This window comes from Camelus bactrianus, chromosome 20 (assembly GCF_048773025.1).
Source record: "Camelus bactrianus isolate YW-2024 breed Bactrian camel chromosome 20, ASM4877302v1, whole genome shotgun sequence".
NCBI lineage: Eukaryota > Metazoa > Chordata > Mammalia > Artiodactyla > Camelidae > Camelus > Camelus bactrianus.
In genome coordinates, this window is record NC_133558.1 from 20,514,197 (window position 1) to 20,538,859 (window position 24,663).

At 47.4% G+C, this 24,663-nt stretch overlaps 1 protein-coding gene across 13 annotated transcripts in view; it reads left to right on the top strand.

The window, feature by feature from the left end:
- Positions 1 to 24,663, top strand: part of LOC105082424 (butyrophilin subfamily 1 member A1) — a 50,352-nt gene that overhangs the window by 20,619 nt on the left and 5,070 nt on the right. Inside the window, exons 2-13 of one of the 13 annotated variants that reach the window (XM_074348417.1) lie at positions 6,470 to 6,574; positions 8,391 to 8,618; positions 9,339 to 9,423; positions 10,778 to 10,950; positions 12,485 to 12,703; positions 14,120 to 14,214; positions 16,106 to 16,453; positions 19,784 to 20,065; positions 20,180 to 20,380; positions 20,653 to 20,673; positions 20,765 to 20,791; positions 21,955 to 21,981. In XM_074348417.1, coding sequence (XP_074204518.1) covers positions 14,130 to 14,214; positions 16,106 to 16,453; positions 19,784 to 20,065; positions 20,180 to 20,380; positions 20,653 to 20,673; positions 20,765 to 20,791; positions 21,955 to 21,981 — 991 coding nt within the window. In that variant the 5' untranslated portion in view covers positions 6,470 to 6,574; positions 8,391 to 8,618; positions 9,339 to 9,423; ... (1 more) ...; positions 12,485 to 12,703; positions 14,120 to 14,129. The other 12 variants (XM_074348418.1, XM_074348424.1, XM_074348419.1 and 9 more) reach the window with 12 other exon arrangements.

Here is a 24,663-nt window from a genome sequence, read left to right on the forward strand (position 1 = left end):
ATTTATAGGTCTACACTGAATTTTGTAATCTGTATTGTCCCTAGCAAACACTGCATTTGGGTAGGTGCCCCTCCCCCCATGGCTCCCTCCATCCACCACAGAGGTCCCTGGGAAGCAAGGAATGCCAGTCATTGAATTAAAAATCACAAAAGAGAATTCATGGCCCTGACTCATCCAGCGTTCTTGAGTCAACCCAGGACAGCTTTGGGGTCAGCCACACACCCAGTTCCTCTAGTTGCACAGAGAACCGAGAGTCCAGGGTGGCTGGAGGTGTTATCAGTGACTGTGCACGGCCCCAGCATCGAGGCACGCCCGGCCACAGCCTGGTGCGTCCTGAGCCTTGGTCCCCCGCCAATGAATACACTTTGCCAGCACCATTCTTTTTATTATTATTAACTTTTTATTTTGAAGTAATTTAAAACTCACAGAAAAGAGGCAAGAATCCTAAAAATAATTCCAGGGTACTCTTCACTCAGATTCACCAACTGATTTGACCACATTATTTGTGGTCATTTGACCACATTATTTCTCTAAATACACAGTAGCATTCTTTTCTGAACCATCTGAGACCAAGTTGCACGCAGTATCTCCCTTTCCTTGTAAACACATCGATGTGAAGTTTTTACGAACAAGAGCCTTCTTTTACATAACCACAGTACGACCATCAAGATCAGGAAGCTTAGACTGATACAAAATTATTATCTGACCTACAGTTCATATTCAAGATTTGCCAATTGCCCCATAATGTCCTTTATAACGATTCTCTTTTTTTCTTGGTCCAGGATCCAACCTAGGATCATGCATTGCATTTGTCTTTTCAGTCTCCTTTATTTTAATAAAATAAAAAGATACAATTCCTTAGCCTTACTTTGTCTTTCATTATATTGACATTTTTGAGGAATACAGGTTAGTTATTTTGCAGACTGTTCTTTTCTTATATTTTTATTTTAGTTTTAGACGGTTCTTAAATTTAGGTATGTCTGATGTTTCTTCAGTTTATGCATCTTTTGATTGCCACACAAGTGATGCTGAGTCCTCAGTGTATCACACCAGGAGACACATGAGCCAACATTTTTTTTTTTTTGCATTTAAAATAAAAAAAAATTAATTTTTAATTGAACTATAGTTAGTTTACAATGTTGTGTCAATTTCTGAACATCATTCTTTTTTTAAATATATATTTTTATTGAAATATAATCAGTTTACAATGCTGTGTCAATTTCTGGTGTACAGCACAATGCTTCAGTCATGTAGGAACATACATATATTCATTTTCATATTCTTTTTCACCATAAGTTACTGTAAGATATTGAATATAGTTCCCTGTGCTATACAGTATAAACTTGTTGTTTATCTGTTTTATATATATTAGTTAGTATCTGCAAATCTTGAACTCCCAATTTATTCCTTCCCACCCCCTTCACCCCTGGTAACCATAAGTTTGTTTTCTATGTCTGTGAGTCTGTTTTTGTTTTGTAAATAAATTCTTTTTTTAAAAATTCCACATATAAGTGATACCATATGGTATTTTTTTCTCTCTTTCTGGCTTACTTCACTTAGAATGATATTCTTCAGGTTCATCCATGTTGCTGCAAATGGCATTATTTTATTATTTTTTATGGCTGAGTAGTAGTCCATTGTATAAATATACCACAGCTTCTTTATTCAGTCCTCTGTTGAGGGACACTTAGGTTGCTTCCATATCTTGACAATTGTAAATAATGCTCTATGAACATTGGGGTGCATTTTCTTTTGCACAGATAAAACATCTGTTTACATACCTGTGAAGGACATGAATCTCAAGTTTCATCTCATTTTTTAAACTTTCTTCTCGCATCTTGGTCAACCACCTTGTCGCAAATAAGAATGAACATTATTCTTAATGGCTGATTAGTATTCCACTGTTTGGTGAACCTAGTTCATTAAACCAGTTTCCTACTGTAGAGCACTTAGATGGATCTCAATCTTTAAAAATGTGGTAAACTATGGTGCAATAAATATTCTTGAACATACATATTTGCAGGGTTGTCTAATTATTTCCTTAGGTTAAATTTCTAGAAGGGAAACCACTGAGTCAAAGGGTCAAAGGATAGACTTTAAAAAGAAAAATCTGACTTTGAGAAGAATTAAGACATGTATCTATTTGTAAGTCACCCTCCTTTTTTCAGTCCAACGTATTTTTAACATTCACTGCAGTTAATTATCCTGTGTTTAGCACTAGTTCTATTTTTCTAAAACTACAGTCATTCCTGACCACGCTCACACATACCTGCACCCATCAGTAATATTATTTGTTTTATACATTTAAAAAAATCTACTCCCATTTTCAAACTTAGATTTTAAAAGGAATCTGTAGGTAAGCTCTGTCTGATTGTAAATAGAGAATTGCCATAAAAATAACTTCAGTGAAAACAAAGTAATGCTAGTAAATTCTAGATTGATTCTCTTCTCTGCAGAAGGAGACTCCAAATGAGGAGAGACTTAGCTTTAGAGCTTTTGGTACCTAAGTGTCATTCTTCAGAAGGCAGTACAGGACTTTATATTCTTGGAAGTAGTGTCTCTGCATGCCCTTACCCTCACCAACTCTGGAATCCGAATTCATGCCACTTTGATAGGCGAAATCCCATCTCATTGTTGTACAAACTATTACGTATAAAATAAGCTACAAGGATATATTGTCCAAACGGGATATAGTCAATATTTCATAATAACTATAAATGGAATATAACCTTTAAAAATTGTGAATGACTATATTGTACACCTTTAACTTACATAATATTGTACATCGACTATACTTCAGTAAAAAAAAGAAAGAAAATCTCATTGTTTTAAGTTGCATTTTGTTGTAGGGATCACATTCTTTTTATCTGTTTACTGGCTGTTTACGTTTCTTCTTTCATGAATTGCCTGTCCGTGATTCTGTTCCATTGTTCTATTGATGTCATTGTCATTTTCCCATCAGCTTTCTTGGTTGAGGAGACAACCGTGGATGTAGAGATCTCAGCAGAAGAAATCTAGTTTGAAAAGTTCCTTCTTTTGCACTGTCTGGCTTGTGAACTTGGGAGGGTGGATTTAGTGTTCGTGAGAAATGAAAGTAAAGTAGAAAGGCATCAAGCTTCTTGAGGAACCATGAAGACCTGAGTGGAAAGAACTAACCTCTCCATTTCTACCATGTTGCTAGCCTCACAGTTTTTGTGGAAAAGTAGGTTGGGGCCCTAGGCTGTGACTTGAGAGAAAGAAGAAGAAATGGTAGCAGGGATGGAGAAGGAGGGTTAGGAGAAGGAGAACCAAGGGTGTGGTGGGCAGAAGTGAAGTTAAGGACAATGTCAGGAAGGGGCACAGCCCACATCTTGCGTTATCCCCACCTAAGGGAAGGCGGCGTGCACCTGCTCAGGACCACACAGCCCCTCTGTAATCTCATCCAGTCTTATGCTTTGCATCAGATTTTTAAATATCCCCTATGAAGGGAATCTATCTTTCCACTGATGACTCCCAAATTTGTGTTTCTAGAGTAGACCACTCACTCCCCTTAACTGCAAACTTGTACTTCCAGTGTTTAAGGAGTACCTCAAACTCAGCATGCCCAGAACTGATGTGATCTTCTCCAAGCTTTCTCCTCCCTGCTGATAGAACTGGGCTTTGCAATTTTGTTCTTTCAGTTGTTCGGACCCAAATCCTCAGAAACATTGCTGATGCCTCTCTTTTTCTCATATTCTACATTTAATCTGTCTTAAATCCTTGTGGCTCTACCTTCAAAATAAATCCAGAATCTGACCACCTCTTATCTCCTCTGATCCCCACTGTTAATACCCTAGTCCAAGCCACTATCATTTTTACATATCTTAACTTAGCCTTCATGGAAAAATACCCAAAAGAGTACACATTGCATGGTTAATTTATATGATATACTTAAAATGGCAGAAACGTAGAAATGGAGAACAGATTAGTGGTGATCTGGGGTTAAGGAGAGGATGGGGTGGAAAGGAAGCAGCTGTGGCCATTAAAAGGCAACATGAGAGATTCCTGTGATGATGGCAGTGTTCTGTGTCTTGATTGTACTGATGTTAACATCCCAATTTTGATTCTATAGTCCAGTCTTGCAAGATGCTAATATTGGGGGAAACAGGGTAAAGGGTACACAGAATCTCTCTGTGTTATGTCTTACAATTGCATGTGAATTTGTAATTATCTCAAAACAAAGAAAGTTAATTAAACAGAAAAAAATAGGCAAAAAATTAGTTGCAGACAAAAAGATGTCTAGTAGGAGAGCATACGAGGTCAAGGGAAAAAAGTTTACCTTATTATTATAGAAAACTCAAACATACAGTTAAGTGGAAAAGCTCCAACTATCCACCATCATGAATTCAAGACCACTCTGGTTCCACCTCTACTCCCACACTCCACTCTAGATTGAACAAATCCTAGACATTATATCATTTCTGTCACAAATATTTTAGTATCTCTAAAGGATAAGGACTCTTAAAGAAAATAACCACAGTGACATTATGATGTCTAAAAATTCATAATTATTCCTTACTATCCTAAAATATGCAGCCAATGTTGAAAATTCCCAAATTTTCCAATCAATATATAAATATATACGCAGTTCATTTGTTTGAATCAAGATCAAAACAAGATCCACTCATTGCCTTTGATTGATATGTCTCTTGAATTTTCAGTCTTCTAAGGAGAACTGTTTTTAAAAATAGTTTTAATTTTATAGAAAAATTGAGATGAGAGTATAAAGCCATGCACCCTGCACCCAGTGTTCCCTATTATTAACATTTTATGTGAACATAGTACATTTGTTATAGACAATAAATCAAGATTGATAGCTTCTCATTAGAATCCATACTGTCTTCAGATTTTCTTATGTATGTTTTTGCTCTTTATCTGAGCCAGAACCCCCTCCAGGACACATTATATGTAATTGCCATGTATCCTTGGGCCCTTCTTGGCTGGGACAGTTCTTCAGACTTTTCTTGTTTTCAATGAACTGGACGGTTTTGAGGAATACTGGTTAGGTATTTTATAGGATGTTCCCTCCCTTTTGGAATTTGTTTGGTGTTTTTTCTCATGGTTAGATTAGGAGCTTAAGTCTCTTTAATCTTTCTTTCCTTGACATTTATTTTTTGAAGAAACGACTTGTTTCCTATAGAATATTTCACATTCTAAAATTTGCTCATTGCAATCCTATGTCATTTACCATGTTCTTCTTCCTCCCTCATTTTTTCCTGTAAACTGGTAGTTAGATTTACAGACTTGACATGATTCAGAATCTATTTTTTGGCAGGGGTATGTCATAGGTAGTGTTGTGTTGTGTTTTTCCATCAGGAGGCATATAGTTCTAGTTGGCACCCTTTGATGAGTGTTGCCTAGGTCCATGGTTTTATTAGGGGTTGTAAAGTGGTAATATTTTAATTCTATCATACTGTCTTTGTTTATTTTATTCATACAGAGAAACTATGCCTTGTCTTCTATTTCCATTCGATTTATTTAGGAAAGGCAGATTAGCACCTTTCTTTACTCTTTATTTACCACTTTTCAGGATAATGAGTTCATTCTCTAGCATCCTCCAAAGGGGAACCAATGAGTTTTTATTCAGTATAACCATGAATAAATTCATTTTAATGTGTTTTATTCCCTCTCAGTGATTATTTTTTATTGATGCTCAATTTGTCCCATATTTGGCGAGTGTAAGCCTCAAGTTGACACGATTCTAATACCTTTGATGGCCTCCTGGCCCGCAGGGTCCACTTGTACAAATACTGCTACATGGTTCTTTTTTACTGGGAATGGAAAAAGAGACCTTGATTTGGGTACTAGGGAAGGTTTCTGCTTATTTATTTTTTAAGATAGAAAGTGTAACATGTTTTCTTGCTGAGGGGTGTGATGCACTGCAGAGGTAAAGGCGATGTTGTGGGAGAGAGAGGGTTGCTGATGGAATGTCTGTGAGTAGGTGAGAAGAGATAGGGTCCAATGCCCAAGCGGAAGGTTGGTTATTAGTTGAAAATGAAGAGGAGGGAGGTTGTGTAATGAAGAAGAATGAAATGGGAAATAATTGCCTTGAAAGTTTGTGGGTGACCAGGAAGATGCTGGGCACTTCTAATGGCCAACGTGAAGTCTGTGCTTGTAAATACTCCATGTTTTATCCAACCGCTTCAGCTTCATGGAGGCAGGCGTGGAGCAGGTGGGAAGCTGGATTTAGCCAGAGCCAGGCTTTTGCCAGGCTGATATGATGAGGGGCAGTGAGGGAAATGGGATTTGAGCAGGCAAGTTGGCGATTATAACAACAGGTCATAAAATCTAAGTGGGGTAAGGTTGGAAGGCGGTAGGATCTCTTACTATCTGAGTCAAAGGGGTTGGAGGTTTGGGGAGTAGAAAAATTGCTGGCGAGAGAGTGATGTGCAGAGACGGGAGGTGTTGGGCACAGTGTGGGATACTTACAGCTGAGATTATGATGTTACAGGTCCAGGTAATGACAAGACCAAGGTATGACTGCGGCGCAAGAGGAGCGGTGCAGGGAGGACATTGTCATCGGATGAGGCGATCAAGGTCAGGGTGTGACGGAGCGGTGAGTGGATTGCCTTGGCTGATAGAGGACGCACCAAGAATGATAGTAGCAGTGAACTGTTCCATGGCCAGAGGGGAGGGGTGGTGGGAAGGCTGCTGAACACTGGCACCTGGAGAAGCTGAGGGGGGTGTAGGATGGCTGCGTGCACGTCGGAGTGGCTGAGGCCTGCGGTCCCCTCCACCACCAGGTAGAGTCTTCAGCGTCATCCCCCACCTTCCTGGGACTCAGCCTTTAACACCTCCCTCTACCTTTGAACCTCTGATTCCAGCTCTCCGGAGCCCATGCCTTCTCAGCAAGGAAGACGCCTCCTCAGAGAGGTCAGGCTCTGACCTGCCATTTTCAGTTTTGTTCAAGGGAATTCAGAGTTTCCCCGGGCACCAAAGCTGAAATCGGGGGCACTCCTCCAGGAGCTCTGCCCACGTCTCCCTGAGGTGTGACTTCTCTTCAGTACCTGAGGGTTGTCTTGTTTTGTGATTTTTCTCCACTTCACCTCGTGTCCTGTCAGGTGGCCAGGCTGTGAGGCTGCCTGGGGCAGGAGACTTTGTCTTCTACAAATGCTTGCAGCTGTCAATAAATGCGCACTGAGCCAGTGAGTGTAGGGAGTGTGTCCTGTAACCTTTCAGCAGGGATGCCAGTAGAGGTGGAAGGGGAGGGGGCAGGTGGAGGGGGAAAGCTGTTGTTTTGGGGGAAATGGGAGAGCAGACTGGGTCTTTTGCAAAGTCAGGAAGTGTGTGTGTGTGTGTGTGTGTGTGTGTGTGTGTGTGTGTGTGTGTTTGGGTGGGGGTGGGGGTGGGGGTAGGAGTGGGAGGGGTCCATCCTTACCTTCCCAGGCTTCAGGGGAACAGTGAGTTTGGGGAGCATTATGGGACAGACCAATGAGTGGGGATTTGGTTGGACAGAGATGCTGATGTCCGAATATTCTTCTAAGCAAACAGTTTTATCCTTAAAATGAATATTATTGTATTAAAATAAATAAAATAAAAGTAATAAAGAATATGAATAAGAGCTAACTCTTCAGGAAGTCCAGATGCCCTTCACAGGGGGTGTACAGCTCAGTGGTGGAGCCTGTGTTTAGCAGGCATGCGGCCCTGGGTTCAATCCCCAGTACCTCCATTAAAAATAAATAAATAAAAAAAACCTAACTGCCCCGCCCCCCCAAACAAAAGAGCAAACAAAGAAACAAAAAATGTAAGGACTTCAGTTAAGCCCCGGGACACTGCGGGTGTCCCTTTTCTGTCCTAACTAGACTTCAGCAGGTCAGGGTCTCCTCATGCACTTTGCTGTTCTTTAACTTCATAGACCAGGAATCCTGCAGCGTGCAGGATTTGTGTGCGGTTTCCTGTGCTCCTGTCCACTTTTCTAAGATTCCGTGTCTGCGTCTCCATTCCTCCCTCAGTGTCCTCCCCAGGGAAGCGCTCTTTCAGTTCACCGCGCCGACCACTAGAGGGCGGCAGAATCCGATGGAACGTGGGCTGACCCCGCAGAGCAGCCACTCTGGGGGCCCCTGGGTTACTCCTCCCACCCAGGGAGCTTCTGGGCTGCGTCCCAGGCAGCTGCTGCAGGGTGGTCCTGCTGTTTCCCCCTCTGAGACCTGCTGCTTTGGAGAGGATTTCCGGAGTGAAAGTTTAGAGACAGGGTCTCTGAACTCTCTAGATCACGCACTCCGTTCAATAATGTATTTGAACGTGCAGCTATCTTATACGCACAAATGTTACACATATTATAAAAACATACAGACAATATCTTAAAAGAAATAACATTAAAGCATTTATCATAGAACTTCTAATATTTTTTCTGCCTCCCTTCTTGCCCCCAGATCCCTGGAGCACCCCTGGGGCTGGTCATCCCTCTCTGGTCCCCTGTTCAGAGGTCAGCTGAGCTTGGAAGGGCCTGGCTCCTGTGGGTTTGACACACGAAGCCATGACCCTGGGCCTCCGTCTCCCAGCTGTAACATGAAGAAAGGAAGACTTTCCTCAAGGAGCGTAGTACAACATTCACTGAAATCAAGGATGTAATGCTGAGAGTGAAATGGCACTGGGAGCAGGTGGGCTTGAGTATTTGGTGACGGTCTGCAGAGGGCAGGGGCCCGGCCTCAGGGCTTCAGCCTACAGGTCAGTCTGCGGAGACCAGTCTCCCTGACATGAAGGAACAGGGTGTCGGGCATCCTGGGGAGCTTAGAATCAGCTTCTCAGGCTTGGTCAGGTCCTCTGTTGCCTTTACTGCCCCAGGCTGCTCTCCTCTGATTCTCAGAGGCCAAAGTGCCAGGCCTGCGGGCCTTTCCCATGACTTGGCATTGAACTCCCTCCTGTCAGGAGTTGTCTGTTTTAGCCTTGACCCCGGGTGAGCCTGACCCATGTGGGTCTGGGAGAGTGAGTCAAGTCTTCCCAGGTTGCTGACTGGGTCACCCACGTGGGGCAGTAGAAACACTCACACCGCAACTCACACACTGACATGTCAGTGTCTGGGGAACGTGCTTGAGACACCCTGGGCAGATGTGCCCATTCTGGTGTCCTGTCTCAGGTACGTCAGTGCCGAGGGCCAGGAGGATCCTACCCCTTCCTTTTTCCCTCTTTCTCCCTCTCGCCTTCCTTCCATCCCTGCCTCCTTTGCTTCCCTCCTTCCTGCTCTTTCTTTTCTTACACTATCTTTCTCTCTGCTTCCTTTCCTTTTAATTTCCTGTTTCTGTTTTGCTTAATAGTGCAATAAAATTTATTACATGTTTGCATTCCCCCCAGTCTCACTCATTTTCATTTATACCCCTCAGGGCTTGGTGGGAGTGCTGCCCCCTCATGTGCCCTGGAACCTCAGACTGTGGAAGCAGAGTGGATTGCCTACTCAGAGGGGATCGGGTAGGTGCTGTGGGCCTGGTGGGCCGGGGCAGCGCCGACTCCTGGGAGCGGGAGAGGGTCCTTAGGACGTCCCTGAGCCACATTTGTTTGGATATTTCAGTTTGGAGATGACAGCCTATTCTCTGCCCTCACTAGAGGGGCAGAAGTCCAGGTTCAGAGGATGGTCCTGTCCCCAGCTGTGCCTTTGGGGACTCTGCTCAGCAGCTCCCTGGGTAGAGTTCCCCACCATCCAGGGTCATTGTGGTTAGAGAAGGAAGGAAAAATTTTAAAGTTGAACCAAGCCATTGCCTCCTGTGTGAGTGTGTGTGTGAGCCTGATTTTTTATTTTTCAGAAAAAGAGCAGGTAGAAATAGTTGTTTTAACTTTCCCTGCAGTGTAATTTAACCCCGTGAACACTTCGATTTAAGTGTCTTTTAAAACAAGCTTTATCAGATTGTGTGTTTTTAAAAAAGGGAGATTATTCCTTCCCATCCAGTAACATTGAAAAATCACAATGTATTTTATGTCACCGTTGTTTTATGGCTCAGGTATTTATCTGAAACTGTTTTGAAAGTACTTGAAGCAAGTAAAAGATAAGAGGTATTATATGGCTGTTAAGAAAGTAAAATATTAACCGCATTAACATTAGGAAAATTTATATTTCGAGAAAGAAAAGTCATCTGTGGCTAGTGAGCAGTCTTTGTTGGTAAAGCAGCCGGAGCATGACCCTGATGCCTGGCAGAGGGCGGCGAAGCTTGCTGTTTTGTCCCTCTTGCGGTTGTTCAAGTGTCCTTCCCGGTGCTTGGGGAAAACCTTCCCTGTACTTTGTCATTTCCACCCCCTCTCCCTCCCCGTATGGAATCCAAGGGCTGGCATTCAGGCCGAGATAAGCTTTCTGGCCAGATCACCTCGGGGCATTTCGGAGTCCAGGGTCCGCTTTCTGCCTGTCCTTCGGGTGGAGTTGTGTGGCGCTGGGCGTGGGCAGGGGGCAGTCTCCCTGCAGCTCGAGCCCCTCCCTCCTCTTCAAAGCTAGTGGACTGAGTGTACTCAGTGTGTGGTTGTGAATCTGTGAGACGTGGTTTCCTCTACTGCACAATGAGGATAATAATGACAAGCACTGGGCAGAAGGCAGGTGGAGTGGGAGAGACACGAGCCAAAGTCACTTAACCCATGACCCCCGGGCACAGGGCAGGCTGGAGGGAGCATGCAAGGTGGAGGAACCTGACGTTTCCCACTGAGGGATGTAGTCAGTGATGCATTTGTGTTTGGGGTAGATGGGAAGATGGAGGGGGGCTGTGGCATCCAACCAGGGCTGACTCCATTAGCTCAGAGGTAACAGTCTTCATGTTTCTCAGTTTTCTTTGTGTTTTCTCAGGCCTAGAATATTTTCTGAAAGTGGATGAGGCTGAGTAGCTCATGTGCTGTGGAAGGGACTCCTGCAAACGAGGACAACTTAGGTTTATCGAGTGTCTTCTACGTGCTGGACCCGTGAACAGCACACACCGTGCCTCCTCTCCTGGATTCCAGTCATTCCCCAGACGGACACAGGTGAGGGCTGTGGAGGAGACAGGGTGCCAGCAAAACCGCAGCAAGCACGTGTGTGGGGCACATAATGGGGATCAGGAGGTCAGCAAATTCCCTGAGCAAGGTCGTCTGAGCCAGGCGAGAAATGAGAGGAGCGTGGAAGTAGCTGCTGGCCATCGACATGAATTTGTGAAGTCTCTGGAACTTTCCGGTAGGTTGGAAGTAGACTGGGTGGGAGAGGAGAGTGTCAAAAGAGTGCCCCTTTGATTCTGTTGGAGAAAACTGGGTGACCACAGGTGGCCTTCACCGAGGTGAGGAACCTGCGGGAAGGGAGGGGCTGGAGGAAGGCCCGGTCTCCTTGGTTTTCCTTTGGAGACCACAGAACCGGGCCTTTCCTGGTGTCCACTGGGGCCTGGCAGGGGTGGGGGGTGGGGGGCGGTCCTGAGTGGCTGTACCAAGCCTTGGGTGATATTAAAATCTTAACAAGCCTTAGGGCACTGTCCCATTGGTCTGGGCAGGCCCAGTGTCCTGGAGCGGGTCCTGGAACCTCCTGATGCCTGGGGTTAACCCCTTGAAGGAAAAGGAAATGAACTAACTTCCCTGATGCTAAAACTGTTTGCTGACTCTTTGTAAGGCATCCTGCAGTTTGCTTTCCTCCCTTACTGCTTTTGTGCTGCTGAGTCCCCCTGGGGCTTCTCCCTCACACTCTTTACAACAGCTTCAGCCCAGGGGCTGTGCTCCAGGAAGAGGGCAATGGGCCCATAGTCTCAGAAGAATGACCAGACCCTCTGCAGTTCCCCCAAGACAGGACGGTTCATGGAGGTTGAGGGGAATGTAGCAGCACCCTGTAAAGCGCCCTGATTGCTATCACCTTTTCTGTTCCATCCAGTTTTTTCCAATAAAACCTCAAGACCCCAACTCTGAGATGGATTCACAGTGTCTAAGGCATGAGCCTGCCGTGGCTCCCTTTGCCTGGGAAAGCAATGAAGCTGTTCTTTTCTGTCTTTCCCAAACTCTGCCTCTGAGTGTCAATCCGTTTTCGGGGCACAGAGGCCAGTTTGGGGCAGGACCCTCAGTTGCCAGGTTGAGGGGAGCTCCTGGGTCATCGGTTGGGGAAGAAAAGAAACAGCCACATGGGGCTGTGTTTGTGTGCAATTTACCAGCAGACATGGAATCATCTCAGTAGTGAGCGGCTGGTCCGGACAGAGCCAGGCACGGGGCTGGGTACGGTCCTGGCTGTGCCACACACAGTGCCCTCCTCTGAGGTTAGAAGCCAGCCGTCCAGGAGGGCAGCACGTGCTCACACTGCGGTTGTTGAGTCTGTGCCTGTCTGTCCCCCTCAGCGTTGTTTCAGGGCACCTGGACCTCCTCTCCGTTTGCTGCTCTGATCATGCTGTTTCCGTCTTGATAGCTGGGGTGACCGTCCAGAGGGCAGGGCAGAGTCTGCGGGGAATGCTTTTTGCAAGTTTCACTTTCAAATAGTGGAAGGAGTCAGAGAAGGGCGGACTCCACTGTCCGGGATCGTTCTGACGGGGTCCCCGTGGGCTGGTCTCTGCAGGTACCCGTCAACCTGGGCCAGACTTGGCTTCTTGTCCCCTCTCCTGGGAGTCCCTCACCTCTCAGACTCCGATTTGGACCTGGAGTTAGGATCTGGGGCTCTGAGCCACTAAGTGGAGGTGCAAACTGTGCGGGCAGATTTGGGATCTCCTGGGGTCCCTGAATCTTCTAATGCTCCTGAGATAAGGGACGCTTCAGAAGTCCCAGCCTTTCTAAGCTGGTAAGTTGGTTTTGAAGTCCCTTGTGAGCCAAGAAGAGGAAGCAGGGAGCAGCTGGCTGTGAGGAGGAGGCTGAGCACATGGTGGGCCTGGGGGCAGGTTCTGGGTGGTGCTGGATGACAGTGTGGCCTCAGGATGACCCAGGACAGCCACAGTGAGGGTTGCACCTTCATTCATTTAATTCAATGTTGTATCTGTAGCACTTCCTAGGACCGGGTCCTGTTCTAATTACATGTAGTGACAACAATATAAATTCATGTGATTCTCATTAAAAGCTTGGGATGGAGATGCTGTTAATATGTCCATTTTGTAGTTGGGGAAACATGCAGAGAAAGTCAAGAAACTTGAGTGAGGTCGTCACAGAGAGTGGCCCAGCCTTGGAGGGAACCCAGTACTCAGGCCTCAGAATCTGCCTGCCTAGGACCCTAAGTTGCCTCCTCCCCCACCCTGAGCAATAAGTCATCTGGGGGTCTCTTCTGTGACCAGGACTGATTGTACCTCCTGCGCTGCTGTGTTTCCACTGGGTCTTTTACGCTGATGCAGAAATCTTCTTGAAAGATATTGAGGATGGGAGGAGGGTACAGCTCAGTGGTAGAGTGCGTGCCCAGCATGCATGAGGTCCTGGGCTCAACCCCTGGTCCTCTGTCAAAAATAATTAAAAAGTAAATGAATAAATGAACTGAATTACCTTCTCCCCCACCAGTAAGTAGATAAAATAAATAATTATAAAGAGAGAAATGTAAAAAAAAAGAGATTGAGAATAAGGATTAACTTGTTAGTGGGACTGACTGGGCACCTGGGTGCAGGACCATGTCTTTGGTCCCTCGCAGGAAAGGGCCAAGTGGACTGAAATTCAGGTGAACTAAACAAGGAACAAAGGCAGCACTGGGTGCCTGTGACGGGACCCATTGTCTCCTTGAGGAGGAGACACACTCCGAGGACTCTCGGTGATTCCTGGTCCCAGGTCAGCCGCCGACAGGAGCTGGCATGTCCTCCGTGGTGAGGGGCCTGCGTCCGGGCCCTCTGTCCTGGGGCAGCACTGGTGGCTGTGAATAATGGAGAGACAGAGGCCGGTCTCTGCCCCGGGGCCCCCGGTGCTGAGAAAGGAAGTGCCTGGCTTTCTGGGCAGAGTGGGCTGTGCTGCAGGTGCCATTGGGGTGGGCAGGAAAGGGGTGTTTTTTCCCAAGCCGACCTAACGGTTGTCTAGCACCACAGAGGCCTTTTAAAGGGCTGGGAGGAGCCCAGGCCCAGTGTTTTCCTGGAGTCCGGGTTGTGGGGGTCCCGCCAGCTCATCAGCATAAGGATCAGGAAGGGAAGGCCCCTCTCCTCCTGGGACTGTTGCCAGCCCTCCCCCTGCCCTCCCCCTGGGCCCCCGGGCTCTGGGCTGGCCCTGCCTGCTGCCCTGTCTCTCTCCCCAGCCCCGAGGAAATGGAGGATTTCTGCAGCCACTCTGTGCTCTGCCATCTCACCTGCCTGCTCCTCCTCGTCCAGCTGCCCACTGCGGGGTCCGTAGGTGAGTGTCCCCATCCCTCTTCCGGGGCCCTCTTGGGTGGATGGGAGCCACCCAGCAGCTGGGCAGGTTTGTCCATCAGGAGTGGGTGGCTGTTTGAAGAGTCCCTTCTCTGGAAAGATTATGCTCCCCTAGCCGGTAATTGTAATTAAATATTTAAGAACAATCTAAACCATAAAATAAGGGTAAGGGACTTTGATAATTGCCCAGTGAGGAGTTTATGATGTTTTCAAAAGTCAGCTATCAAAAATGTGACAATTCCTTTCCATTCCTTTATTGTTTCCTGGCTTCATTTTATTAAGCACTTACTCCTTCACTCCTTCATGCCATTCCACATACATTTATAGGGTGTGGACTTTGCATTAGGTGCTATATTTGAACAAAACAGGCACATTTCTATTTTTATGGAGACTACAGTAGAGCAGGAAGCAATGAATAATAAAAGAAGGAAACAAGTGTAATCTCCATTTTGTTACAAGAGATGAGAGGAGGGGCAGTGAAGTAGCCCCCGGTGGGGCGGGCAGGGGTGTGGGAGGTGGGAAGCGGGCCGGCAGCAGTTTTCAGTGAACACAGTGACATGGGAATAAAGACTTGGAGGAGAGGGAGGTGAGCCTGTGAGGATACCCTTGCGTGGATGGTTTCTGGAGGAGAGAAGAGTCAGTGCAAAGCTGCCTGAGTTTCTGGGATGTTGAAGGCCTGTGGAGGCTAGTGTTGGCTGGAGCTGAGTGAGCGAGAGGGAGAGAAGCAGAGCCGGGGGTCAGAGAGGCCCTGGGGGGCGTCCCTCTGGCCTGTGTTTCACTGGGGTATCTGAGGAGCCATTGTTAGGCTGTGAGCTGAGTAGCGACGTGAGTTACAGTGAAAAGAGCTGCAGATGTGGGAGTGGGGAGAGGAAGACACGGGGAGACGCAGTCTGCTGTCATCCTCCAGGGGAGAGATCATGGTGACTCAGGCCAAGTTTGAGCGGCTCAGGAGGTGAGAAGTCAGTCTTTGTTTTGTTTTTTTGTGACGGTTCCGTGTATAGGCAGGAGGTAATTAGGTTCATTTCTTTATTTTAATGGAGGTACTGGGGATTGAACCCAGGACCTCGAGCATGCCAAGCATGCACTCTGCCACTGAGCTGTACCCTCCTCCCTGAGAAGTGTTTCTTTGGATGTCCAGCGGGGCTCTCCTGAAGAAGAGTCGTGTCATGGTCCATCCTCCAGGTCTCAAAAGGCCAGTGGCTCTGAGAAGATATCAGTGGGGTGAATACTTTTTTTTTTTTTTTTAACAAGCTGAGATACGATTTCCTGTGGGTGATGAGAGTGAGGGCAGGTTTTAATGGAAATAGCACTGGTTTTGCTTTTTGGTGCATGTATGATGCAGCCGAGGAGAAAGACATGAACAGAAGTAGTAAAGTTTTAGGGGTGGCAGTGGAGATGTTCCTGGGTGTGGCTGAAGGATCTGGGAGGTCTGACCTAGTCGCAGGTATGCTCTTTGCTCAGGGCTCTATCTTATCGAAGTATCTGCGTCTGGGCGGTTCTTTAGAAATGCACATGCTGGTATCCAGCCCTGACCCGCTGGGTGAGAAGCTATGGGAACAGGGCCCAGCAGTGTGTGATTTATAAGCCCTCTTGCTGATTGCACTGCATGCTGAAGGCTGCAAACCCCTGCATCACAGCCCTCCATGAAAGGACGTGAAGTCAGGAGTACAGATGAGGGGATTCTCTGTGACATTATTTCTGGGTCACAGAATTGTGGTTGGAAGATCTTGCCCATATTTAGAGTGTTCACAGCTCAGTCCATCAATTCACTGGTCATCTCATCTGACACCGGGGTCTACCCACCCGATGGTGTGTGTTCCCTGCCCTCGGTCTATGTCTCTCCTACTTTCTTGCTCCTATGTCTGTGTCCACAGAGGAGTTCCTGGTGGTTGGCCCCTCGGAACCCATCGTGGCAGTGCTTGGCCAGGATGTCGCACTGCCCTGTCGTGTGTCCCCGACCATGAGTGTCGAAGACATGGAGCTGAGGTGGTTCCGCTCCAAGTTTTCAGAAGCCGTGTTCATCTATCAAAACCGACAGGAGCAGAATGAGGAGCAGGTGGCTCAATATGTAGGGCGGACCTCACTGGTGAGGGATCTCCTCACTCAGGGGGGAGCTGCCGTGCGCATCCATAAGGTCCAGGTTGCCGACAATGGGCTGTTCACCTGCTTCTTCAGAAAGGGAGGCTTCTACGAAGAGGCCATTTTGGAGCTGAAGGTGGCAGGTTGGTGACTTGATATTTTTGAGTTGCGGAATATTGGGGTTGGGAGGAAGTTCAGGGACCACGTAAATGGACCACTCAGTTTATAGATGAGGAACAGGAGGTACATTAATTCCTTCCATTACTCAGTGCAAATACATAGAAACCCTACTGTGTGCCATGTCATCTTCTGTGAACCTGGGACACATCAGTGGACCAAACAAAGTTCCCTGTGCTGTGGAGTTTATGTTCTAGAGGCAGTACTTAAATACTTAGATCAAGAGGTTACAGAGGATGTTATCAGGTGGTAAGCACTTAGGATAAAAGGCCAAGTCAAACAGTGGAAGAGGACCAGGATGTGGGTGAGGAGGGCTTCAGTGTTACATGGGGGCTTGGGGTGGGACTTACTGACAATTTGAGCAGAAGCTGAAAGGAAGTCAGGATTTAGCCAAGTGTTCCCAGCAGAGAAAACACCCAGTGGGAAACCCTTGAGGTAGGAGTGTGGCTGGTTTTCACTGGGCACACATGGAGGCCATGATGGTTGGTAAGACGAGTGAATGGGAGGGTGATGAGAGGTGGAATGATGAAGAGATGTTCCTGGTATGGGGTGTGCAGAAGGGGTTGCTTCATGCTCTCCGAGATGGTCAGGAAGAGTTTATAGGTAATACACTCGAGCAGGCACTTGTATTCACCAGACAATGTTCCAAAGATCCCTTGAGGTTGATGGATGGGAACGTGAGAAGGCAGGGGGCGCATACAGCATGTTGATCATAGTTCTTAGCAGTTAACCATCGAGTCCTCGGGGCTGGAGTATGTCGTCCAGGAGGGGCACAGGTAGTGGGAGTTGGGAGGAAGACGAGAGAAGGTGTTTGGGAGGGAAGGCAGATGCCAGGTCATCGAAGACTTTGTGTGCTGGGCTATGGAGTTTTGTTTCATGGCTGAGGAAATTTTAAAGGGAGCAGGGCCAGGAATGTCCCCTTTGTCAGCTGTGAGGAGGCTGGATGGAAGGTGAGCAAGGCTGCAGGCACGGATGCAGGGATGGGGCGGAGAGGATGCCTCAAGTAGAGGCAGTGACGTCACGTAGAGAGGGACAGGAGGGATCACACATCAGAGGTTTAGAAAGTAGACTCAGCTGAGTGAGTGCATCTAGGGATACAAAGAGTGTGGAGGGGAAGGGGGGTTGTAGAAACTCCCAGGTTTTGCCTTGGCTGTTTGTTGTTAGTGGTAGGGATATTGAAAATTATGTGTGTCAACTGAAGAAACACATACAACCTAAGAGCTGTGAGCTGAGTTTATTTCAGGATCTTACTGAGGGCTGTACACTCTGGGAAACAGCCTCTCAGTAGCTGTGAAAAACTGACCCAAAGCGGTAGGCAGAGCAGTCAGTATATATAGAATTTTGGCTAGGGAACGGGTACAGTCAAGCATGCATCTCGGTACAAATTTATTGCTAGTCACGAGGATCAGAGACCTCAGTTAATGATTTTAAAGCTTTGCTATGTATGGGAAGATGCAAGAATCTAGGTTCAGTAAATTTTTTCCCCCCTGAGATATTTGTAACTATCTAGGGGGTCTGTTTTTCCAAAACACAGACTACCTTATCCTGTTTTTCATCCTGAATTCCTTTTGGCATGTACTGTCAGTGAGTGACTGCAGTGGCTAATGACTTGATCCTTGTAGAACTGGATGGTGGGCAGCATTCTTTATTTTACATGTGTTACTTATGTGTTAGTTACCTGTTTCCATAATAATGCTGTGTAACAAAGAGCCACAAAAATCACAGTGGCATACAGCAATAACCATTTATTTACTTCAGGCGTTAAGGAAGTACAGCTGATTTGGACAGTAGTTGACTGACCTCACCTGGGCTGACTTATACATCTTTAGTCACGTTGGCGAAATATAATTAAAAACAAAACCTCCGAAACCAAAATCCTCTTGACAAAGTTAGTAGAGAAAGAAAACAGTTATATTTTTAAAAGGGCATTAAAGCAGAATGTGATACACATGGCAGGCAATCTACCAAGAGATGGCAAAGACAAAAAGAAATCTCCCCCTTTTATAAAGCCAAGCAGATGCAACCGATTACCTAACTAATCCTCAAGTCATAGGACTTGGAAGCACCATTTGCCACGTGGTTCACCCTAAATTTTCCTGGTATTTGAGGTAATCATCCATGTTAGCTAATTGGCTTTACCCAGAGGAAAATAAATCCTCATATCTTTATGACGGGGGAAAGCTTTACACGTTGGAGCACAGTGCCCCCTGAAGTTAGGCTCCTACCCTCCCACAGGGAAGGGGAAAGTGGGAGAACCAGCTCTCCTGATGTTTATTTTTCAGAGAGATGGCCCCCAGGTTCTAGAGAAAGCCATTCCTGGGTCACAAAGCTGGCAGAAGCCTATCTAGCTTTTCCAAAAGGATTTATGTACGTTTCAAAGAGGGGAGAAAGTACCTACAATTACAGGTTTCCCAAAGTAAACGATTTAAGAAAAAGAGGTGGTAAACCTCTTCCCTTGAATGAAGCCTCTTACTTTAAAATTTTATTTGTCCTTACAGTCAGCTGAGGAGGTCACATGAGGACCTTGGCTGGGTCTGTTCACAGGGGTTTGTTGAAGTGACTGTAGGAAAGCTTCAGCTGCAAAGGCTGCGCTCGACCAAACAGGTTCTTCCTGAGGCGGAGGCAGCCCAAGGCGCAAGCCCTTTACAGCCTCTGCTCGAGTCACATGGCTGATCTCCCACTGGCCGGTCAAGTCCCATGACCCAGCCCAGGGGCACAGTGTGAAGGCACTAAAAAGTGTGTAGCAGAGGGCGAGCTGGACATGAAGATAAGTGAAGATCCTGCCTAATTTTCATAACCTATCACTGACAGGGCAAAGTCACATCCTTAGTTCTGGGACTCTGAGGTTGAAGTGGGTGTGAGGAAGCCCAGCAGAGGTGAACTGTAGGTATAAGAGGGTTCCTCAGGGGACAGCGTCGTCAGCTGATCTAATTTTGGTGATGATTTACAGAGAGGCAGTGGGTGTGGAAGCAGGCGCCCTGGGAGAGTGTGTGAGGTGAGGATCGTTAGGACAGGGATGGAACCCTGGGCCAGATTCCTCCCGCTGTTCACCTGGGTGTCAGCCGTTCCACCTGCTGACTGGGGAGAAGGGCCCCAGCCCCCGAGTCCCTGTAGGTCTCCTTCCTTCTGTTCCCCGTGTCAGGGCCACTGCCTTGCTCCTTGCAGGGGGCAGCCTGTCCCCAGAGTCCCCAGAATGCAGAATGAGTGGCTCCCCCTGCAGTTGTGTACACGTAACGCTGCCAGGGTCGCCTGGAGCCAGGCGACCCCCCCTGGGCTGTACATGTTCCCTCCCGCAGGTGTGGGCTCTGCCCCTGCAGTGCGCATCACAGGCCCGGAGGAGGACGGGGTCCGCGTGGTGTGCATGGCCTCGGGGTGGTTCCCGAAGCCCCAGGTGCAGTGGAGAGACCTCCGTGGAGGGAAGTTCCTGGCGTTCTCTGAGGCCCACGCCCAGGATGCTGAAGGGCTGTTCAGTGTGGAGGCCACTCTGGTGGTGAGAGACAGCTCTGTGGGGAACGTGACCTGCTCCCTCCTCAACCCTGTCCTGGGCCAGGAGAAGGCCATGGCCATTTTCATCCCAGGTCAGCGCTGCTCCCAGCTTCCGGCAGGGCGGGAGGAGGGTCGGGCGTTCCTGAGTGTGCCGGGCTGGGCCGCCCCGGGCTGTGGCCCTGACGGGGTCTGTGGCTGGGCGGCAGCACCCTTCTTCCCCCAGGCGTCTCCCTGGAAGCTGGCTTTCCAGGTGAGCCTGACTGTGCTGATGATCCTACTCCTTGGGGCTGGATGTTACACCAGGAGAGAACATGCCACAAAGTTACAGGAGGTTGCGAAAAAGAAGAGTCTCTGCCTGGATAAGGAGCAGGACCAGCGGGAACAGGAGGAGGCGCGGAAGGAGATCGGTAAGACAGGACAGCGGCCACGGCTGGCGAGTGTGGCAGCCTGTGCTGAGAGGGCCAAGCTGACCGCAGGGCCGAGTCCTGGGCTCCAGCCCTCCAGGGAAATCCAGGCCCGGAGCGGGTGGCTGGGGAGATGCAGGGAGGACGGCCGGAGCCGTGGAGGCTCGGACGGGTCTGGAGTGGGAACGTCTTCCAGGTCACATACAAAGAGGTTGTTTTTGTGGATTCTTTTTCTCAGGGATGGGAGTTCATGCGTTTTTTTCACTCTCTTTCAGGTGAACTCCAGGCACAACTTGGTGAGTCCTGCTTTTCCTCCTGAGCTCTATGCATCCCCGTCGTAGGAGACCTGGTTCTCAGCTCATGTGTTTCCTGTACGTTGCCTTTCAGCCTGGAGGAAGTCAGTGTACCTGGCTGGTGAGTGACTCTCCAGATGTGCTTGGGTCTCCTTTCCTGCCTGTGCCAGGGCACCGCTGTCCTTGTTTCTGTCTAGACACAAACATGTGGACCCCCTCCCCTGGGGTGGATGTGGAAGCTGGTGGGAGGCAGAACCCAGCTCCAGGGGTCTCCCCGATCAGGGCTGCTCTTTGCTACCCAGTGCTTCAGAGCGTGGCTGTGACGGTGACCCCTGGGGCCTGCCATGCACTGGGGTCTTATTCCAACACTGACTGACCCGCTATACGGATAGTTTCAAGCCTTGAATGCATCTGGTTTTCAGTCAGTACTTGGAAGCCAAAACCACGTGCACTGAGATGTCATTAAAGGAGCTATAAATGAAGGGGGTGATTAAGTTTAGGAGTGTGACTTTCTGTCTCCACCTCAAAACACCATCCGAGAAGAGTATAGTCTGTCCAGTTTCTGTGGGTGCTGATCAAAAAGTGATTGTTAGGAGAGGGGGCGGACTGAGCTGACCGTGCATGGAAATGTCATGGGCTGGGCTGTCAACAGCCCAGAAAAATGATGTTTATGTCTAGAAATATTTCATCTGAGAACGATTGGCCACTTTTACCCCAGAGCTCACCTCACATTCCTGTGCTTATATAATTCCCATTTGAAGTGATTTCCCAAAGATATCTTTGCCAGAAAAAGACTGGATATGAGAATTCTTTCTTAGAACAATGTAATAATTTGTCTTTTATTTGTTTGATCCTTAGTGGCAATAGTGAATGCAGATTGTATATTAATTTTTGAGGTTTTTAAATGTTTTAGTGGAGGTACTGGGGATTGAACCCATGACCACAGCATGCTAAGCATGTATTCTATCACCGAGGTATATTCCTCCTTACCAAAAATGTTTGAGGTTTTTTAGGCACAGAACAACTAAGTAACTTGCCAAAAGTCGCATCGTAGGAGCGGGACAGTGGAGGAACTCAGCCTGCAACGCAGGCCTCCTGCCCTGTGGTCCAGGGGATTCCGCGTGGGACCTGCTGTCTGCACGTGGCAGGAGGTCACCTTGTCTCCAGCCTCTCCCCCACTGCAGTTAGTCTCACCTGCAGAACAGAGGGGAGGCAAGGGCCAGCGGAGTCACGCTGAGTGGGCTGGTTCTAGCTGAGGTCTCACCAGGGTGTGTTCCCTTTCAGCCTGGAGGAAGGCCCAGCTATATGCAGGTGAGTGGCTCTGAGTTCCTGTGGCCTCCCCTTCCCAGCCCGGACTCTGCCCTCTTCTCCATCAGGGGCCCCCACACCAGGGAGGGGTTGGTGATCTGTCTCCTTATCACTTCTGTAGTCTCCATCTGGAGTCTGCAGGGACTTCTTGTGGGAACACAGGGCTGCCTCCATTCTGGGCTATCCCCCCGCAGGTCACTGTTAGGGTTAGCAACACTCTCCCCAAACTCCTTGTCCAGCTGCTACTTCTTGTTGGTGCAGAGACAATGGAGACGTCAGTTGTGTGGGGAGATGGCAGCAGGATAATGACTCAGGAATCTCTCATCTCGAGAAGATTCCAGAAACCATGCTTGCCTGCTTGGGACTCAGGTTTTCCTAAGGGAGCCTTTTGGTTCTTGATCCGTGTCGCTCCAAAACTCCTACTCTTTTGGATCTACTTTTGGTTTTCCCGCTTCTTCCTTGTCCTCTGGGTATTGGTGTTCTCTCTGCTCCTTATGCTCTGACTCCCTGTCCAGGCTGTGTTTCTTCCTCCAAGCCTCCTTGGTTGCTGAAGAATTAGTTGTTGTAGAACAAGTTTTCTGAATCTGGGGTCCAGAACCCGTGGGATGTTTATGGATTCTTAGGATGAGGGTCTGTGAAAGATCAGAAATTATACGCAAAATCCTATGTATATGTTTGTGTAACAGGAACCAAATGTAATAATCATTCTCTCTCCTTTTCTGTGAAATCTTATTTGCTGATAGGCTCATTCCTTGTTGGGCTTATTAGGGGCAATGTGTGAGGACTGGGAAAGGAGCAACCTAGGGGAATCAAAATTGTTTCCCAGAAAAAGGGTGGGGAGAAAATCAGGGAAGATAAGACCAGAAGGAGGAAGAGAGGAGGCAATGATGAGGAAGTAGAGTGTCTGAGATTCACCTTATAGAGATTTGGGGTGGCTTGGAGGGTGGAAGAGGGACCACAAGTCACAGCCATGTAGCTCTGAGTTGGGGAGCACACGGCACATGTACAAGTTACTTCGGTGCATAAAGGGTAATCAGCTCCTCGATTCCTCTTTGAGAAATTTCAGTAAAGACACTTATTTTAAAACCATTTTAAAGGAACTGCCTAATTGATTTTGTCTCTGATAATGAGACCACCTCAACCTTCTTGTGGTGGTTGGGGCAGGAGTGTGGTGCGGGGGATGCTACTGCAAGGGGGGTTGTCCAGAGGCCCCATCAGCTTTGGGGTGAGTTAAAAATCTGTATCCTCTGAACCTGTGTTCAATGCCCTTTCCTAGCTTGGAATGTTTCTTTTTATGGTCAGAAATATAGACTGTGAGGGATGGAGAGAAGTATTCCAAGGGGTGAAGGCAGCCTGGGGACCGGAGGTGTGAGGAGTGAGGATCTCGCCTTCGGGATTGTTACTGATTCTCCCTGGGATTTATATGTTAAACCTGAGGGTCAGATAGTCTTCTTTTAGCATCTGCCCCCTTGTCTGCCTGATTAAAGAGTGTGTGTTTTAATGTATACCTGTATACACCTTTCTATTTCTGTAAGGACAGACCCCATTACACTAGAATCAACATTTTTATATTGACAGATTAATGGTGTGAGGTGATGAAAAGTCTGACGTCTTTAATTCACAAAATTGAAAAAATGATTTGCAACTTACTGATTTTCTGTGAAAATTAAGTGAAGAATAGCAGAACACTGGACACATTGTAGAGTTTCACAAATGCCAAATCTCTTTTCTCCTCCTCCTCTTTCTTCTTTGGTAACCTCTGCTGGCTGTGATATAGAAGTTTATATCTGGTATCAACTAGTGCCTTTGTGAAGAACAAGTGAATTAGAGTTCATTTTCTTCTCAAAGGGTCACATGAGTCAGGCCATTTTGTGTGATCTTATTTCCATCAAGCAAATCAACAGAGATCGAAATGTGAATTTCTGCATAAACCTGTCTTAAGTGGAAATAGTGGTCATATATTTATACCCCAAATGTGCAAGAAAATGTCATTTACTTATTTCTATAAAGGTTCTAACCTTGTTCCCCAGTCTCCACCCTGTTGGAGGCAACAGCTCTCCCAGTGCAGACATTTCAGGGTCCTATGACTTTTATAGGTTTTGCTATGCCCCACAAGCTTCTTTTCTTCTTCCTAAAAGGGAGTATGAAGGTTGGAAGAGATTATGTGGCTCTGAGTCAGTGGGGTAGGGGTCCCTATGCTGTCCTCTTAGTTGCATCCGGCCATCACCGTGTGGAGACTAGCCTGAGCTGGCCCTTAAGACGCTTGGCTTGGGGTCTGCTGAGGAGTGGCAGGTCCTGTGCTGCTATTTGGACACTGTTGTTCCCCCTCTACCCGTGACCCCATCTCAAGGATCTTAATCACGTCTGTAACGTTCCCTTTGCCACAATGTATTCACACATTCTGGAGTTTAGAATATGGACATCTTTGGGAGCCTAGCACATTGAGTTTCTCCTGGAAGCTTCCAAACTTTCTGGGCAGTTATCGGGGGCAGCAGATGACTAGATCCAATATTTTGGGTTCTCCTTTCTGTATAGGGATGTTTTTGCTTCACTACCCTGTGAAAAGGTGAAGAGAATTCGTTAGTGTCTTTTCCTCTCACTGAATATATGTGTTTCTCACTTTGAACATCTCTCTCCTTCCTTGAAACCTCTCTGTTGCCTCCAAGCTGGGGAAGACCTCTCTGA